A 17,118-nucleotide genomic window follows, 5' to 3' on the forward strand; every position below is an offset into this window, starting at 1 on the left:
TATGGTAAGAAAGCAACATCCCACCTCTTCTCAGTTGATGAATTGGTATTGTGCAATATTGAACATCACTTGGTAGGAGTCCAAAATGTGCAAAGAATTTTCAATGGTAGTATAATCATTGCTGAGGATTTTTTTTGTCCCAAGGGACATTAATGCCAGACTGGGCTACTTGGTCATTGGGGATCAAGGGTTCCTTTTACTGTCATGTAAAGTACATTAAAAATGTAATTTAGATAATAAACAAAGAATCACCGTAAGTGTTGCCCAGTGCCTCTAACAATAGGAGAAAGAGAAGCAAAAGAGAGTTCCTTCAGAGACACTGAGTGTCAGTGTCCAAGGAGTAAGGTCCAGGAACCCTCAAATGTTCCTCATATGCTGAATTAATCTCGTAAAACTTCTCGGAACCCTCCCAAAGCTAGCACATTCTTTTTTCAATCGAAGCCCGAAACTGTCCGAAGGCCTCAACAATGCCTTTTAAAGCCTCAACATCCCATCCCTGCTTTTGTATCCTAGATATTAATGCCAACATTGCATCCGCCTTCACCATCAACTCAACCTGGTGGTTCACCTTTAGGATATCCTGCATGATGACGCCCTAGTCCTTTTGCACCTCCGAATTTTGAATTTTCTCTCCATTAAAATAATAGTTTGCCCGCTTATTCCTTCAACCAAAGTATATGACTCTACATTTTCCAACATTGTATTTCATTTGCCACTTTTTTGCCCATTCTCCTTTTCTATCAATGTCTCTTTGCACCCTCTGTTTCCTCCTCACTAACTCCCCACCACCTATCTTTGTATCATCTGCAAACTTAGCCACAAATCACTACCATACATTGTAAAAAGCAGTGGCTCCAACACCGACCCCTGTGCTGCACCACTGATAAATCAGTAGCCAAATAAGAATAGAATACATTTTTCTCACTGTTTCCTCCCGGTCAACCAATGCTCTATCCATGGTAGTATCTTTCCTGGGCTGTCATTAACCCTGTATTATCTAACTAATGGATGATTATGACTAACAAATGGGAAAATGGTTTTGAAAAGCTTTTAATTTCTGCAACAGTAGAGACCGCATGAATATAAAGGTTTGGACTGAAGCAGGAATCAGTGTTAGGACGCTTGTTGTTTGTGATGTATCGAAATGACTGGATGGAAAAAAAAAAGGTGGGTTGGTTGAAACACAAAGATTGGAGTTGTGGACAGTATAAGGGGCTATCATAGGATACAGTGAGATAGAGATTAGGTGCAGGTATCAACAGAAAAATGGCACATGAATTCTTAAAGTGCAGAGAAACAAGCACCCAGGTCCTTTGATCCCTCAGGGTTGCCATTCCAAATTGATAGGGTAGTTAAGAAGGTGAATGGTGTCTTGACCATTGTCAGGGGATTGAGTTCAAGAGCTACAGCTCTGTAAAACTGGTTAGACCACTGTTGGAGCATTGGATTCATTTCTGGTCACCTCATTACAGAATGTAGATACTTGAGAGAGATTTGCAAGGATTGGAGACCATGTCATGTGAAGCAAGGTTGACAGAACTAAGGGCTTTTCTCTTTGAAGTGATGAAGAATGAGAGGACACTTAATAGAGGCCATTTCAGAAATTTGCTTTGGAAACTGACAAGACAGACTCTTCTATTGACACTTGTAAAATACATTATCAAACGCTATAATATAGATTGATACCTTAAGGCTGTTGGATGTGAATATTTTGATTTTTAAAAAAAAAAATATACCATTGTAACCACATGGGAAGACAAATTGATGTCCATGTTAAACCCTCATTCAAATTGTTTCTGAGAGCATTAGAGACCTTGCACACCATTGACTGTTGCTCTCTTCATTTCTCCTGCTTGTATTGCACTCAACTTCAGCAACTGCAAATTTTCCTGATTAACTCCAAAATTGTTGATGAATTATGTAGAAATCAGTTTGTGGACTATTCTCAGGAGTTAAACTGGGAGGGGGCCTTCCAATGTATATACACAAAAAGCAATCAATAGATTATTGGGTATTAAAGAATGTGGGTTTTTTTGCAGAAAAATGATCCTGAGGGGAAAGATCAGATATGATTTTATTGAATGGTGGAGCAGGCATGAACAGAATATTTATTGAATGTAATGGGACCATTACCGGTTGTTGGAACGTTATTGCCGAAACAAAGCAAAGCCATTGAACCTTTGTATTTCCTGCACTTTTATTGCATCTTTACTGTGCATTTGAACCTTACAACATTGAAACAGGCCCTTCTAGTCTGTGCCAAGCTATTATTCTTCCTAATCCTACTCACCTGCACCCAGTCCATAGCCCTTCATACCCCTCCTGTCCAAATACTTCTTAAATGTTAAAATTGAGCCCGCATTCACCACTTCATCTGTTTGCTCGTTCCACACTCCCACCACTCTCCGTGTGAAGAAGTTTCCCCTAAACTTTTCGCATTTCACCCTTAACCCATGTCCTCTGGTTTCTATTTATAATCTCCCCTCAGTGGAAAAAACCTATACATTTACTCTGTTTATATACATCATAATTTTAAATCCCTCTATCAAATCTCCCCTCATTCTTCTACACTCCAGGGAATAAAATCTTAACCTGTTTAACCTTTCTCTGTAACTCAGTTCCTGAAGTCCAGGCAACATCCTAGTAATTTCTACATCCTTTCCATTTTATTTTTTTAAATGTTTCCTGTAGTTAGGTGACCAAAACTGCACACAATACTGCAAATTTGGCCTCGCCAATACCTTGTACAACTTTACCATAACATCTCTTCTCCTATGTGCAATACTTCGATTAATGAAGGCCAGTATGCCAAAAGCTCTCTTTACGGCCCTGTCCACCCATGACACCACTTTTAGGGAATTATGTATCTGCATTCCTAGATTCTCTGTTCTATATCACTTCTTAGTGCCCAATCATTTACTGTGTTTATCCTATCCTCACATTTGTCTGCATTAAATTCCATCTGCCATTTTTTAGTCCATATTTCCAGTTGGTCCAGATTCCTCTGCAAGCTTTGAAAACCTTCTTCGCTATCCTTAACACTTCCAATTTTTGCCATCTGCAAATTTACCACACTATCGTCTATATCATTGATGTAGATGACAAACAATGGTCCCAGCACTGAGCCCGCACACCACTAGATGCCTCCAGTCTGAGAAATAGTCATCAACTACCACTCTCTGGCTTCTCCCATGTAGCCATTGCCAAATCCAGTTGACTATCTCACCATGAATACCAAGCATCTGAACCCTCCTCTCTAATCTCCCATGTGGGGCCTTATCAAAAGCCTTACTAAAGTTCATGTAGACAACATCAACAGCCTTTCCTTCGTCAACTTTCCTGGTAACCTCTAAAATCTACAGAGCCATGTTGACTTATCCCTAATCAGTCTCTGGCTATCCAAATACAGTAAAAGCTTGTTAGAACGCAGTAGTTGAGGTCCAAGATTTCATACCGTGTTACAGCTGAGTCGCGGAACAGACGCAGGGGTGGCCAGCGAAGGAACATCGGGGGCCGCCTCGGGGCAGGGGGAGGGGGGCTGTCAGGTGCGGGCAGTTGGGTCGCTTAGCAGTTGCCCCTTAACAGTTTGCGGTCCACACACACCCGCGCTATGTGATTCCGCGGATTAACGAATTGCGTTCTAACGAGGGTTCACTGTATATGTATATCCAATCTCTTGGAACATCTTCCATTAATTTGCCAACTACTGATGTGGAGCTCATCTGCCTATAATTCCCAGGGCATTTTTGGGAGCCTTTTTTAAACAACGGAACAACGTGCTACCCTCCAATCTTCTATTGCACACACATGGCGAAGGAACATAAATATTTCTGCCAGAGCCCCTTAAATTTCTACACTTGCCTCCCTCAATGTCCGAGGGAATATCTTGTCCGGTCATGTGGATTTATCCATTCTTATTTGTATTCTTTATTGAATGCCACGTTATTTAATCAAACGAGGGTTTTTCCTTTTTAATAATGAATGCTGATGTTCAGCCACTCAGTTATGATTTCAGGTTCATTTGTCATCTGATTTTGCCGGTACTACCCAACGAAACAGTGTTCTCTGGTCCACGATGCAAAACATGTGTAGACATAGCACTCATACAGATAATTGATACCTATGCACAGTACTTGGGTACACATATTAAAATGAATATACTTAATAAATAGTCATACTTGTGTTAGCATTCTCACTGCCAATGGGAAGAAGCTGTTCCTTAGCCTGGCGGTTCTGGCTCTGATACTCCTATCTTTTTCCCCGATGGGAGTAGCTGCAAGATACTGCATGTGGGTGGTAGTAATTTTGTGAGCCCTCTTTAAACAATAATCCTGATAAATCACATTGCTGGTGTGGGGGGAGCCCAAGTGATCCTCTCTGCTGTTTTTATGGTCCTGTGGATTGACCTCTGAACCACTGCTCCATAGCAATCATTCCACAATTTAATGCAGTTGGTCAGGATGCTCTTGAATCCTATAGATCCTATAGAAGGTTGACAGAATAAGGCCAAAAGATATGGGTGTAGAAATAGACAATTCTGCCTATCAAGTCTGCCCTGCCATTTAATCATGAGCTGATCTATTTTCACACTCACCCCAACTGCCTGGCCTTCTTCCCATGACCTTTGATGGCTTGGCTAATCAAGAATATCAATCTGCCTTTAATACACCAAATAACCTGGCCTCCACAACTGCCTGTGGCAACAAATTCCACAGATTTACCATGCTCTGGGGTGAGGGGGGGAATTCTCCGTATCTCTTTTCTAATTAGGCATACTTCAATCCTGAAGCCGCATTCTCTTGTCCTAGACTCTCCCACTTTAGGAAACAATCTTTCTACTTCTACTCTGTCTATTCCTTTCAACATTAGAAATGTTTCAGTGAGATCCCCTCTCATTCTCCTAAAGTTCAATGAGTACAGGTCAAGAGCTGTTAAATGCTCCTCACATGGTAAGCCTTTCATCCCTGGAATCATCCTTGTGAACCTCCCTGAACCCCTTTCAATGTCAGAACATCCTTTCTTAAATGAGGAGACCAAAACTGCCAATACTCCCAAGTGGGCTCTCACAGTGCCTTATAAAGCCTCAACATCATATCCCTGCTCTTGTATTCTATTCCTCTTGAAATGAAAGCCACCATTGCATTTGCCTTCACCACTGACTCAACATGCATGTTTACCTTCAGGCAATCCTGCACAAGGGCTCTTTTTCAATTTTCTCTCTATTTAAAAAAATTTTTTTTTCTCTACCAAGTGCATGATTGTCCACTTTCTAACATTGTATTTCATTTGCTACTTCTCTGCCCATTCTCCTAATCTGTCTAAGACTTCTACAGCCTCCCTATTTCCACAACACTACATGCTCCTTCACCTACTTTTGTATCATCTGCAAACTTGGCCACAAAGCCATTTATTTCATTATATAAAGTAGCCCCAACATCAACTCCTGTGGAACACCACTAGCAATTGGCAGCCAACCAACATAAGATCCCTGTATTCTGGCTCTATTTCCTGCCAATCAGCTAATGGTAGCCGATAGCCTTGCCCACCTCAGCCTATTAAGGAAGAGCAGTTGCTGTTGCTTCTTCATGAGTGGACTCCGAGGAACTTGGTTCTTTCTACTCTCTCCACCACTCAGTTATTAATGCGTAATGGAGAGTGGTCGTACCTAGTCCTCCTGATATTCACAATCATCTCCTTTGTCTTGTCCATAATGAGACTCGGGTTGTTATTTTTGCACCATTTCACAAGCTTCTCCACCATTCCTCTGTATTTCGACTCATCGTTGTTGCTGTCGAGGCCAACTACTGTTGCGTCATCTACAAACTGGAGCCGGATCTGGCGTTGCAGTCATGGGCCAGTAGCATCAATAGGAGTAGATTGAGTACACAGCATGATTGGTGCTCAACCCTCTGCTGCTAACCCAGAGAGAATGTGGTCTTTCTGTTAGGAAGTCTACAACCCAGTTACAGAGAGGGAAGCTGAGTTCCAATGAGGAAAGCTTCTCCACCAGTCTCTGGGGTATGATTGTATTAAACATCAAGCTGAAGATGATGAACATTAGCCTAGTGTATGAGGCATCATTCTCCAGGTGTGACAGGATGAAGTGGAGGGACAAGACTATAGCATCGTCAATGGAAAAGTTCTGTCAAGGTGAATTGAAGTGGGTCCATGTGGACTATATAAACAAGTTACTGATTAAGTATTCCCAGTGGAATATTTAGGTATTTTGATGTATTTATTGAAGTTTGTTGTGGCTTTGTGTATTATGCTAGAATTTTATTTTGACAATAGCATAATTGTCTTGCACTGCTTTGTACATTGTCTACAATTTTATTAAAATATTAAGCCATTTGCTCTGAAATTATGAAGTAGAATTATTTGTAATTTTCTGTTCCGAACTCTAGTTGTACATTTACATTTCACCCTTTGAAATAAGCGTATAGGTATCAATTATTAATCTGAAAACTTTTCACTCAACTAATTTTTTTACTAGGAATTGAAATGCAACCTTACGTTCAAATGGTCTTGCACCAGCTGGTGGAAATAATCAATAGGCCTAACACACCAAAAACATTACTGGAAAATACAGGTAACTCAAGTAATGATTTTGTAGCATAATTTTTTAAATCTAATTTGATGTTTAGGGAAGTATGTAATTAAAAAGCTGGAATGCTTTTATATAAGTATTAACCTTGTTGCTGCCAATTGAGTAGGAAGTGTTAGTAACCCTCCATATTTAGTGTAATCACTTTGCTTCATTTGAACTCTTAATAACATAATTGTCTAATTGATGGGATCTACTCCCATTAAATATTTTAATCACCTTTGAAATTTCACTTGGTATTTAGTACATTGTGGAATGAGTCATTACAAGCCTCAACATTAGAAATGACGAAGATCAGGAATAGTTATGAATTCTGCATGTTGCTTTAGTTTGAGGCTTGTAAATATATGCTTATTAGAACAAGCTTGTGGATTTACAGTCTGCATCATAGTCTGATGAGAATAAAATTAAATTGTCTTGAAAATATTCATAGAAGGTAAATTCATATGCCTAGACATTGTGGGTTTGAGTATCACCCTATGTAAGGTTTACTTTTTTCATGACTAAGCCATATTTTTTGTGTACAAATGTAGAAATTGATGGCACGGCCAGAATATATTCTTTTCTATTTGCCTTGAAGAGATTATGAAAACTGTAAGGTCATTTTAACCACGTGGCTGAAATACACATAGGCTTGACTGAGTAAGCATGGCAGATTTTCAAGTGGGTTTTTAGAACAATTCTGTTAGTTAATATTAAAAAGGCTAGTTCTAAATTCCAAATTTATTTAATACCTAGATTTCTTTGTAAAATATGAAATGATATCTCAGAATTATTTGTCTGCTGCATTTAATTCTGCTTCTCTTCACTATTGTTTTTGAATATCAAAATTTAACATTAGAACTATTTGGCAAAGAAGTTCACAGCTTTTTTTAAAAAAAAATTAGACATACAGCATGGTAACGGGCCATTTCGGCTATGAGCCCATGCCGCCAAATTAACCTATACCCCCCCCCCCCGCCCAGTACATTTTAAACAGTGGGAGGAAACCAGAGGCCTCGTTGTGGGATGGGAGGGGGGGGGGGAAGGGAGTTGAAACCCATGCAGGCACTGGGAGAACATTAAAACTCCTTACAGATAGCGCATGATTCAAATACCGGTCCTAATAGCTGGCGCTGTAATAGTCTTCTGCTAACTGTGCCATTTTCTTGAGTCAATGAAGCTGTTGTGAATTCACTTGTAATTTTGCATAATATAATCTGAATTTATTAGTGCAAATATCAATCTGTATGCAAATATAATAGGAATATATGTATCTAAACCTATTGAGTTTAAATTATCCCATATGCTGGCCACTATGGGTAGGGGGAACTTGAACTTGTGAGACATTTTAATAACCTCAACATGTCCTAAATGCATTTTGATAGTAATTATGTACTTTGAAGTGTAGTTACTGTTGCATTGTAATTAATCTATTTGCATTTGTTTTGTACAGAATTTACATCTGACATGGAGTTCATTAGACTCCCTGAAACATATATCTTTTGACAGTTTAGTTGCCATGTCCAGCTTCATTGAGGGATAGTTACTAGAATAGGGAAGTGATTAATAAGCTTGTTCCTCTTTCTTGGCATATATGTATCATTTGGGTTCTTCAAATTAATAGATACGATGTGCTGTAAGACAGTATTTGCACATTTCACAGCAATAAATGTGAACAAAATGTTGTATGTTTAATGAAGGATTACTGATCAATTCTTCTTTACCTAAATATTCAATATGTTTCAAAGTTAAAGAATAATTATCCAAAACATTTTGTGTATTGAGGTGACCTCTGTATTATGGTGGTGTAATATTCCTAGGAAACGGTCTGTATCACGATTTTGAGTTACAAAAGCCACATCATTATTTACTTCCATCAAGGAACGAAGGTTGAAAAATTTTATTTACTTATTCCCCATATAAATTCTGTGAGAGCAAATTTCTGTTACCCGAGCAACAGGGGTTGTTTGTACTTTCCAGAATCTTTTTTATTTCTGACATGCCCCAAAACTTGCCCATATGTTGCACAGGTTGTCACTGCTTTTCTGTTTCATGCGTTAATTCCCAGAATTTCTTTAAACACAATTCCTAGTTAGAATTTAATGACATCTCTTTATGATTTTTTTAATAAACCTTTTTTTGCAATTACATAATTGTAGGAAGCTTTTTCTTAAAGATATGTTTTAATAAAATAACCTGAGCTTCGTAAAGACCATCTCTACATTTTTGGGTGTATTTCTGGAAAGGTGTCAATTTACACAATTTGGTTTTGAAGTGCAGAAAGAGTTATTTTAAGAGGATTATTTCAATTCCAAATTTAATTTGGAACTCAAGTTTGACTTCAATTAGCATTCCACTCAGTTTGATCAGTAAATCCTACATTGAACTTTATTTTTGAATGAACATTCATCTGCTTCTCTGCATGTCTCATCAGATTGTTCATGAATGCTTGTTTTAATGAGAATGTTGCATAGTTTGTGTCTCTTCAACATAGGTTTCCCTCCTCTGCTTTATATGAATCTGCTGGATTTTTGTAATGTCCTTGTAGTTAGCTTGGATTAATCCTTAAACCATTACTTTTTCTTTCTGAATGATAACTTTCCGTGAGTTTAAAGGGGAACACTTCTAAAACACCTTTTCATCTCTATCCAGAAGAATCTGTATTTTGGACTTACATAAATGGATATTGAAAGGCCCTTTGAAAAGAATGCAAGAATTTGAATTAAAGGAAGAACTTGTGATTTTAAATGTTTCTGCTGTTAGAAGTGGGGGGGGGTGGGGGGTGGGGGGTGGGGACTCCGATCGGTGAACATTAGTTTTTATTGGAGTCCTTGAAGCTTTTAAGGAAAAAGTGAAATCAAAAATATTAATTACAAACAAAAGTGTATTTATTGCACAATTAATGTGAATTACATTTAATTTCTGGCTTGAAAGCCATTTTTCTCTGTCATATCAAAGAAGATTTTGCACTCATTTACCGGTATTTAAACTATTGTTTTCTTTGCTTGGCTCAGATTAATTGAGTGTGTATTAGCGTGAAACCTGTCGGCAAGATTGGGTCATGTTTCATTATCGGCTTTCTGCTGTTATTTCTGAAAGTATATGAAGTTGAAAGTAATAGTATAATGCAAGGAGCTCCATATACTGAATTATGTGTAACACAGGTTTCAAGAGTGTAGAATAACTGACTTTATAGTGAAGAGTGCTTGAAAGATGCCCAGACACATTTAAATAAAACAATTGGAAAATGATTTACATATATTCAAATAAAACCATTTGACAATATAGCCTATTAGTTTTAAGAGGAGAAAAATTAGATTTTTTTTTTAAGTACCCTTTTGTCCAGTTGAGATGATTAGTTTAAAATTCAGGCGTGTTTTGGGAGTGTTCCCTCTAACGTGTTTTATTATTTTTTTAAGATTGCACCATAACCTGCCTCCCTTTACTGGGTGGTAGTTAATCGAATAATCAACACAAAAAAAATGATCTTAATTTTGTTATCATACACAGATTCTGTTGATTTCTGTTTCTGAGTTATTTGTTGTTTTTTCTTTATTTTTCTCCTCCCCCTCATTTGCTCATGTCTTGGTTGGCGTTTGGTGGTGTATAACCGTGATTGCGTTACCGTAGCAATAACAATTGGTCGTCTTGGTTACGTTTGTCCTCAAGAGGTGGCCCCCATGCTACAGCAGTTTATAAGACCCTGGTGTGTATTATTCAATCTTTATTTAATTCATTTTCCTCTTCACTCTTTCTCTATCTCTTTTCACTTATAGCAATAGTTTTCAGTTGATTGCAAATTCACAATCCTTAACCATTGCCAACCATGTGACTAATCTTGTCCTATCAGGTTTGTGATTTTTTTCAATAGCACTGTCATATGTATAGTTTTTTGTGGCTAACAACTAACTGATGCATGGGATAAGATTGTCACATGCTTGCTGTGTTGAGAAGCTTGATTATAAACAAAGCATTTAAAATTTATTCAAAAAAATGATCAATGCATGCAGAAATTTAGTAATAAAATTGTTGGCTGAGAAAGTGTTTTGAAATTATTAATTTTATGGTCAAATACTTTGCTTGCAAACTGTGAAAGTCTTTGTTGTATTATAAAACATATAATACAGCTTGTATGAATACCTGCTTGTGTTCCACCTTGTTGTATAGTCAGTCATTTGTCTTTCACATGCTGCTTAAAATTGAATGGCTAAAGTAAATCTTGTATAAGTGGAAAATTGAGCTCTGTCAAAGGATGTTGCTATGATAGATTAACAGGAGTATATGTTCTAGAAAATGGAATTTATTTGAAGTTCTTTGATGGAATAATCAAGTTACATTGAACACGAGAAGAACTCGATCTCAATATTTTAATACATGATCATAATTTAATAACTTGTCTATTCAGTTGTGAATTTGTCAGTGAATTGACATTACTTAAATTTTGTAAGATTGAAAATTGTAATTTCATTAATTTGGTATACCCCGGAAAACTTTTAAGATATCAGATTGTGTTCACAAAATACATTATTAGGTGATTTTTTTTTTCCAATGACTGTCATGTTGGTAATGTAGGGAATTAAACTATTAAATTCACAGGAATATAAATGTAATTCCATTAAATGCCCTAGACTTAGTGATGTATTGTACTGAAAAATATGTGCACAATCTCTGTTTATACGCAACCTTTTTTCAAAACTATTGAACAGGTGTACATCTCTGCGGAACATCAGGGACAATGAAGAGAAGGATTCTGCTTTCCGTGGCATTTGTGGTATGATTGGTGTCAATCCAGGTGGAGTTGTACAGGTGAGATATTAAGAACCTAATGTTAAATTCCAAACTCTTCACTGGTATTTCTAAAAAAGATTAGAAATTAAAATTTAATTGTAATACTTTGACATCCAATTTTTTTTTAAGTTTTGAATTCCTTCTTGAGCAAAATGAAAGTTTTCAAAATACTTAATATGACTAGATTCCATTGTAAGCTTTATGATAATTTAAATTATTCTCTTACATTGCCAAGAATTTTGTGCATGGTGTTCATGACTGAGAAAATACAAATATGGTTGGAGAATTAGGCACTTGTTCAAGTATTGAGATTTATAATGATTTTAATATTGCTCTTTAATAACGATACATGGAAGAGCCATCCCTCTTCCCCATTTTTGGTATAGTGCCCTTCCTCTCTTATCCACCTATTACCTCCTGCCTTTGGGACCGTGCTCTTCCCCATTCCTCCCCTCTACCATTTGTTGATATTTTTCCATATCTTGATGAAGAACTCAAGCCCAAAATGTTGGTTATGTATCTTTCTTTGCTATATAACCTGTTTAACCTGCTGAGTTTCTCCAGCATTGTGTTTTTACTCTAGAAAGCAGTGATCATCAATACAATGGAATTTTACCTTCAGTTTGATGGTCCAAAATTAGAATTTTAAATTGAAATATGATCAATTATGAGGGCCTAAAAACAACTAGCTAAAGTAAAGTGTTACCATATAAATTAGTAAAGATGTAATGGCACACATTTAAGGCAATCCTTTAGAATGCACAGAATAAATACATTTCCAGAAGAAATGGGAAATTGGGTGGTATGGTTAGTGTGACGCTATTACAGTGCCAGTGACCTGGGTTTGAATCCAGCGTTCTCTGTAAGGAGTTTGTACTGTCTGTGTGGGTTTTCCCCGGGTGTTCTGGTTTCCTCCTGCCCTTCAAAATGTATGGAATTGTAGGTTAATTTGGATGTAATTGGGTGGCATGGGTTTAAATGGCCAGAATTGGCTTCTATTAGACTGTAAATAAACATTAAAAAAATTAAATTGCACTGTTCACTAAAAAAAGACGAGAAACTTAAAAGGAAAGGAAAAGTTGGAGATAAGAGATAATTTTTATAGATCATGCTCCTTTGTTATATGTTTTGGATATTTAAAATGGAAAATAAAATGAGATGATAGATGAATTAAACAGTATTTTGTTTCTGTTGTATTAGAGATGTTATAGCAAGGTATGTATATTGGGGGTAAAAACAAGTTGATCAGGAAAAGTACTTTCTATTGGCAGTGTGAATATATATATCTTCACCAAACATTCCTCTATTGCAGAAGCAGCTTGCTGTCAAGTGCAAAAACCAAGTATTCATGTCTCACTTTTTAAAAAAAGTTTGCTTTTGGTAACCGTCAATCTTTTTTAAACAGGACTTCATATTTTTCTGTGATGCAGTGGCATCTTGGATTAGTCCAAAAGATGATCTTCGTGATATGTTCTACAAGGTAATCAGTTTCTTTAGATTGCTTCTTGGAAATTATTGACAGTTACAGAAGAAAATTTTTAGTTTTTAAAATACACTTCTAAGCCAGTAAGGGAAGTTTATTATTTTCGTCCACAAAAGTTTGCCTTAATAACTTGGAGATAAATTTGGAGCACATCCAACATAATCTCATGCAAACAAAAGAAAACTCAGATTGATTTTGAGACTATAAAAAATGGTGTTAAGGTGTTAAAAGGAAAATGGCAGACAATTTATGTACATCAAAATTCCAAGGACACCAATGTGACAGTGACAAATTGATCCATTTGAGTCATGATCATACAGCATGAAAACTAAAGGGATAGTTTCAAGTCTGCACTGATCATCAAGCATCCATTCTCCTCAAATCCCATTCTAATCTCCTCCAGAATTTAATTAACAACAAATTCATGGGAGTTTACATTGCCTAATTAACCTACCAAATTGGATGGCTTTAGTTTGTGGAGGATGGGAGTACTTGGGCACCTGGAGGAAACAGTTGGTCGTACTGCAGGGAAAACCTGAAAACTCAACATAGCAGAAGATTGAACCTGGATTGCTATGCCACATTAAAGCAAGGAGAGAAAAATCTTTCTTTATGTTCATTTGAGAAAGCAGATTGGTCAGAGTTGTATAACCCAGAAAATGGTTCTTCAGCCTACCATACAAGTCCAGGCCAAACCTTTGCCCATTTAGTCATTCCATTTGTACAAATTAAGTTCATATTCTTTGCCTTGCCTATTCATGTGCTTGAGCTAAACTCTTAAAATGCAGTGATTGAATCTGCCTTCACCAACTCCTCTGGCAGCCTGTACCAGCTATCCATCACTCCCTGTGGTTGATGAGCATCTGTGTGCAAAATGGTTCCTCTTTAAAACTTCTCCCTCTCACTATAAACCTCTGCTGCCTTGTTTTAACACCCTCACCATGGATAAAGATTCTGACTACCTTCCCATCCATGCTTCCTGCAAAACAAAATGTATACCTTTATTGAGTCCCCCCTCAACTTCCTTTGAAAGTCCTGCTTATTTAATATTTCCCAATAGCTAAAGTCCTATAATCCAGGCAACATCCTGGTGAACATCCTCCTCACTTTCTCAAGTAAAATTACATCCTTCCGAGACTAGTGACCAGAACTATGTATGCACAGTACTTGGTAAGTGTAGCCAATCCGGAGCTTTGTTGCTCTAGTGTATGAAGACACACCTAGCATCTGCTGCCTTCACCACCCTATCTACCTATGTTGCCATTTTCAGGGAACTATGAACTCTGTTCATCAGCATTCCCTATGCCCCACTATTTAGTATATATGCCATACACCCATTGAACATTTAACATTTCATTCAAAAAATCAGTCTCTGACCATGTATAACTCCCTCTGTAATGTGGTGATATTTGGAGTGGGAATTTTGTACTCCAGACTCTGAAGTGGTATTTGAAAGCACAATCTTGGAGTTGGAGTGCTTCAGGCTGAACTTCTGCTTACAGCTGTAAACTAGCTGACATTTATAAACTAGCTGGAACTTACTGTAGTTTGATGCCCAAATAAACAAGTTTTCTTGACTTGGGTTTATAACATTTTTGTGATGTTCATAAATTTCTAAAGTATTCAAGCTGTGGATATTCAATGTTATAGGCTAATTGTTTCTCTTTCACAGATGCAACCTGAGCTAAGTATTTCCAGCATTTTCTGTGTTTATTTTAGATTTCCAGCATCTACTTTTAATTTGATCATGGAAGAAAATTGAAGTAATAAGGAGTAGTTATGAAAAAAATAAAGCTACAATGCTATTTGAATGCTCTGCAAGAGAAGATTAATTTAAAGTTGTGATGAAATTCACTAACCAGATATTTATTATTATTAATTTAACTAATGCTTAAAAATTCTTAATTTAATGGTTCATACCCCTGATGCTGAAATTGGTGCTGTACAATTTAAATCAAAGCCCAAATTATGCTTTTCTTAATTCCATTTTAGATACTTCATGGCTTTAAAAATCAAATTGGGGATGAGAATTGGAGCCGTTTCTCAGACCAGTTCCCACCTCCTTTGAAGGAACGCCTTGCTGCATATTATGGAGTCTAGCTGTGTACGCTGTTGTCAACCTATATTGGTGGTAATTTCTAGAGGGTGTTCTTTGAACAGAATTTTCTGTACTTGTGTGTCAATTGGATAAAATTGTTTTCTTTGTCTCTGCAGGTCTTTCAAGCTGGGAAGTCCATTGGGAGCCTCTGCACCCAGGGAAAAGTTACCCTTTACGGGGGGGGGAAGGGTAAACCAGTGGGACATATAGTACAATCCCAACCCTACTGGGACGGGTGGGAGGGAGGTGTTTAGCCGTCGCACTGTTCAGTCGACATTGGGGAACGTTAAGCCCTGAAGTCTTTTTCGATGGACATTTGTCTCTTCTTTTTAGAGCTTTACACCAGAAGAGAAGAAACAAAGGAAGACATCTGACCCATAAACATCATGTTTCTGACAAAGGGAAAATGCTATAAATGCAGTAACGTAGGCTTCAAAAGTGGGTTTAATTGCAGAGAGAAAAATCATAATCATTAGGTTAAAAGTCGACAGCCAGAGACATGGGGGTTTTGCATACAGACTAAGGCTGAAGGTAAGAATTAAGGAAACACTTGGGGATTAATAGGTTTTTGCATGAATTTAGGAAAGCTAAAAATTGACAGTGTTAGTGCAATTCTGAAGAGCAGCTTGTTTCCAAGATAGTGAACATCAATATAAAATCACAATAATGAAGTTGTAAGTTTCTGATTAAGTAACAGTTTCAGTCATACTGAATGACTAATGATTGGTAACAATTTAAAATAGCTTGGAAACCCTAAAATAGTATTTTTTTTCACTGAGTGGTACGTGCATATGGGTTAAAGTTTGACATATCTTTTGACATAGTTTTGTATTTAAAAACAGAAAAGATAGTACAAGTAATTGGTTAAAATGCTTTAGTTCAGATTTTTCTTTCTAAAACAACATTTTTGTAATGTACATGTTCGAGTTAAGGTACAGGCATGTAACTTGGTTCACTGTGGTTAGCAGTAAGGTTGCTTTGTTTAGTGAGACATTGAGCTAGCATGCTTGCATAATAGAGAGTGGAAATATTAAGGTTTCTTTCCCACTAGAATCTTTCTAGTGATACAATTCAACAATATTACTGAATAGATTTTGTGTAAAATGCCCCAAAGTTTTTCATATAGGATTTTAATTTTTGTTAAGGTTATTATAGGTATAACCTGTTTATAAGGATTTGAAGTATCTTTAGGATCCACTAGGATTAAGATTGTTATTGTATTGTGTGTAACCTACACAATGTGGAAAGTTGAAATCTCCATGCAAATCTGTTGCCTCTGTGCTGTCAGTGTGATGTGCTTCTGCATGGTTTATATACTATTGAAATTATAGAACCTCCATAAAAGAATTATGTAGTAAGGCAATTGAAGGCTGCATAATTAGAAACATAAGGAAAAATGTACAAGTGTAAGAGAACGGTTTGCTTTATTTAGTGTTTTAATCAGCCTTGATTGGTAATATTTTGTTCAAAGCATGATCTCATGAAATGCTTACTGTCCTTAAGCAGGACAGATCAAAATTTCAATCTGAAATATTTGAAACAAAAAATTGGCACATTGGTGGGCCCTTTGTGCCATTAAAACTGCAGGAATACAAATCGAATGGATCAGTTTCCTTTAATTTGTTCCACTTTATGTTGCTTTCTATATCCTTTGTGTAAATAAATCCTTTTACATTGAATTCTGTCCCTTCCCCCTAATGTGTATTTTGTTGTAAATCTTCTTTATTTTTTTATTATTATGTACTGTGAATGTGGAAAACAAAACAAACTGGTACACTTGACCTTTGTTATGCGTGAGTCTTTTGTAATGCGTTATCTGTCTGATCCCATGATGGTTAGAATTTTTTTCAGATGGGACATACCCTCCTCCCAGGGAAACAGCAACTCTGCTGGTCAGAGTATGGAGTGCTGCACGACTTCTGGAGGCTGCAAGGCTAGATTAAGATTTACAGCAAATAACTTTAATGCTTTATTAGGCCTGACAGCTTTTTTTATATTTTTATGTTTTCTTCCATTACATATTTTGCTACACAAGACGGGGAGAAAAGACTGACTGTTTAGCTGAGTTTTTTTTGCTGTTTGCTTTTAAGTTTGGTGTGCAGTGAATGGGATAACTAATGCACTGAAAAACACAGACTTTCTGTGTGTGTGTATGTGTAGGTG

General features: G+C 36.9%; 1 protein-coding gene across 7 annotated transcripts in view; it reads left to right on the forward strand.

Moving 5' to 3' along the window:
- The window catches only part of tnpo1 (transportin 1), a 164,707-nt gene extending 147,971 nt beyond the window's left edge, over positions 1-16,736 (forward strand). For 4 of the 7 annotated variants that reach the window (XM_069936994.1, XM_069937019.1, XM_069937013.1 and 1 more), the window contains exons 20-25: positions 6,494-6,589; positions 10,217-10,292; positions 11,293-11,392; positions 12,780-12,854; positions 14,850-14,988; positions 15,072-16,736. In XM_069936994.1, coding sequence (XP_069793095.1) covers positions 6,494-6,589; positions 10,217-10,292; positions 11,293-11,392; positions 12,780-12,854; positions 14,850-14,957 — 455 coding nt within the window. In that variant the 3' untranslated portion in view covers positions 14,958-14,988; positions 15,072-16,736. Of the gene's footprint in view, positions 1-6,493; positions 6,590-8,039; positions 9,339-10,216; positions 10,293-11,292; positions 11,393-12,779; positions 12,855-14,849; positions 14,989-15,071 lie in introns of those variants that run through there. The other 3 variants (XM_069937003.1, XM_069937015.1, XM_069937016.1) reach the window with 3 other exon arrangements.
- The last annotated feature ends 382 nt before the right edge of the window (positions 16,737-17,118 follow it).

Source organism: Narcine bancroftii, chromosome 1 (genome assembly GCF_036971445.1).
Source record: "Narcine bancroftii isolate sNarBan1 chromosome 1, sNarBan1.hap1, whole genome shotgun sequence".
NCBI lineage: Eukaryota > Metazoa > Chordata > Chondrichthyes > Torpediniformes > Narcinidae > Narcine > Narcine bancroftii.